At 43.2% G+C, this 2500-nt stretch overlaps 1 protein-coding gene across 8 annotated transcripts in view; it reads left to right on the forward strand.

Annotated features, from left to right (window-relative positions):
- The window catches only part of LOC135203179 (RING finger protein 44-like), a 236892-nt gene that overhangs the window by 87780 nt on the left and 146612 nt on the right, over nucleotides 1-2500 (forward strand). The window contains exon 1 of one of the 8 annotated variants that reach the window (XM_064232889.1): nucleotides 699-1428. The exons of 6 other annotated variants lie outside the window; for them this stretch is intronic. Coding sequence is in view for 1 of the 2 variants with exons in the window: in XM_064232888.1 (XP_064088958.1) it covers nucleotides 1411-1428 (18 nt within the window). In the remaining variant the exon portion in view is untranslated. Of the gene's footprint in view, nucleotides 1-698; nucleotides 1429-2500 lie in introns of those variants that run through there. One more of the 8 variants, XM_064232888.1, reaches the window with a different exon arrangement.

Consider the following 2500-nt stretch of genomic DNA (forward strand, 5'->3'; position numbering starts at 1 on the left):
AGGTGGGCATAGCAGCATTACGAATGTGGAGAAATGAGATTTTTCTTTTTTTTCTTCTTTATGGCTAAGGCGCCTCCTTCCTTATTTTACAACGTCGACTGCAGTGGACCTTGTAACATTGCATCCTTAAACCCCAGTAATGATTTTGAATGAACGCGCGTGATTTATTTCATAAGGAAGGTTGGTTATATTGATGGACTTTAAACTTGAATTCGTCGTAACAAACAGAGCGCACATTGCAGACGATGTGTTCGCTTGCTAGGAGGAAGAGCTGATGTTTTTGGCGGGGATGGATGCCCTCTATTTACTGAGCGAGATGCTTCCAGTGATGGTGAATAGTAATGTTACCAGTATTAGTAGTTTTGTTATTTATTCTTTGTTTGTTTGGTGCTAGCGTGGGACAGTAGTGCCTCTGGGTGCCATCGACTCGCCATGCGAAGTGCCAAACGTAACTTCCCTCCCCCTCTATTGATTTCAGTCGTTAGTCGAAATTTCTCTTTTCGGAATTCGTTCCCCGTTCGCAGATCCCGTCGTCTGTTTCGGACGGGTCTCTGGGTCTCGAACGGGCACTGAGAAAAACGGAACCCGTTTGCAGAGAGTGGACAAATAATAATGCGCTCTAATTGTCGTGTGGGTCTGGCAAGGATGGACGGCGAGATGTGGCATCGCCGCCTTCGTAGCGGAGTCAATACGGGGTGTGTGTGCGCGCGAGAGGATCAGTGGGAGACAAACCGCGACACGGTGGGAGAGTGTGCCGCTCTTGCTCCGCAAACCCCCTCTTTCGCCTCCTGCCACCGACACATTTTTTGCTTTTCCTAAGTGTTTCTTGTGAAAATGGGCAAATCATAATGACCCTCCGTCACCTTCAGCGTCAAAAGGAGGGCCCAAAGGTGGTTAGGGGGCCCTCGTTCGAGCCCTGCCAGGGTGCCAACCTCCTCTTCTGAGCGTGATGACGTAGACTCCCTAACAAATTATAGTTATGTGCCAATAACCACTTCGAGGACTGAGGGAATACGTGTCCATCGCCGCCAAAAATCACGAATTGAGTCCACAGGGAAAAGGAATAACAGTGATAACAGTGGAAGTAAAGAGAGATAGAAAAGTGAGTGTGAGCAAAAATCGGAAAAAAGATCCACCGAGCGAGGAATTGGTGGGTAGAGAGAAAGAGAGCCAGGGAGAGAGAGAGAGAGAGAGAGGAGAGAGAGAAAGCATTCGAAAGCAACTCCTGAAAGAAAGTATTTCCTTAACGAAGTGTTTTTTTCGGAAGAACGAATCACCATCACCATCATCAGCCACTGTCACCATCATCTTCCCCGCCAAACAAGCAACCGCCCCCCTCCCCCCCCTTCTGAAGAATCTTAATGAATATTTCATAAAAAGAAGATCGACTGAAATTTCCCCGGACATATCATGCTAGTGTATATACCGGTAAGTTCTTTTTGGTTATTTGGTTTACATTATACTCTAGAGAACTTCGCTTTAGAGGAACTGGTTCGCAGTTTTTATTATTGTTATTGCTTCGTGTTGGTAGTACAGCTTCCTTTGCCTTTTATTACATATATATTTATTACTAATATTACACCTGCTATTCACATTATTAATCATTTATACTTGGCCAGTGTTCCTAGTGCATATATGCATAGGTTGATAATACCTGTTTACCGTTGCTTATAAATTCGTAAGCATATAGATTCTTAAACAGTCAATTAATAGCTTTGCTTATTTTCCATAATGTGGATAAGAGAAATATGTTTGAGTGGGTAAGGCCTAGGATGACAATCTCAAAATGATAATCCCTCTTTCTGTAGGCTGCTAATTCGAGGGTGGGTTGTTGTAGGCCTTTTCTGACCCATATCCGTTATTTCAAATGCGTGTAAGTATATGAAGACTACATGACAGGTGTGTGTGCGTTTTACTGTGCTATGGGCTTACACTTACACCACCACACTTGGCATGTACATAGCAATAGTTGTATGACTAAAGCGTTGGTGAGTGCTTATTTGATGCGTGTTTATTTGCTCATCTCAATCGGACTTAGTCCATCGTCTGTCTTTGGGACGTATATACATTCGACAAGTAGGAATTGCAAAGCCACGTAAAGGTCACAGGATGTGAAAACATTTCGGTGCGTGATATGAAATGTGTTGTGTGTGGAATGTTGGGGTGTGTGTGTGAGGGACCGCTTTTTGGTGGAGGAGAGAGAGAGAGATGGAGATGCCCTTGAGAAAATCACAGGAGTCCTAATCATGCCTAGCGGCTCAGCATCAGGCTGATACTGTTGAGAACCTTTGTAGGAATCCTTCACCCAAGACTTCCCAGATATACTGCTGTATGATTTGGGTTTTTCGGTGAACCGTCTCATGTATAGATGCGCACTCGTTTCTCGACTGTTTTGAAGAAATTGTTCGAACGGATTTTGCTAGTTATTTTGCGTTTATCATGGGTAATATATATATATATATATATATATATATATATATATATATATATATATATATAT

The sequence above is a fragment of the Macrobrachium nipponense genome, chromosome 33, assembly GCF_015104395.2.
Source record: "Macrobrachium nipponense isolate FS-2020 chromosome 33, ASM1510439v2, whole genome shotgun sequence".
Taxonomy (NCBI): Eukaryota; Metazoa; Arthropoda; class Malacostraca; order Decapoda; family Palaemonidae; genus Macrobrachium; species Macrobrachium nipponense.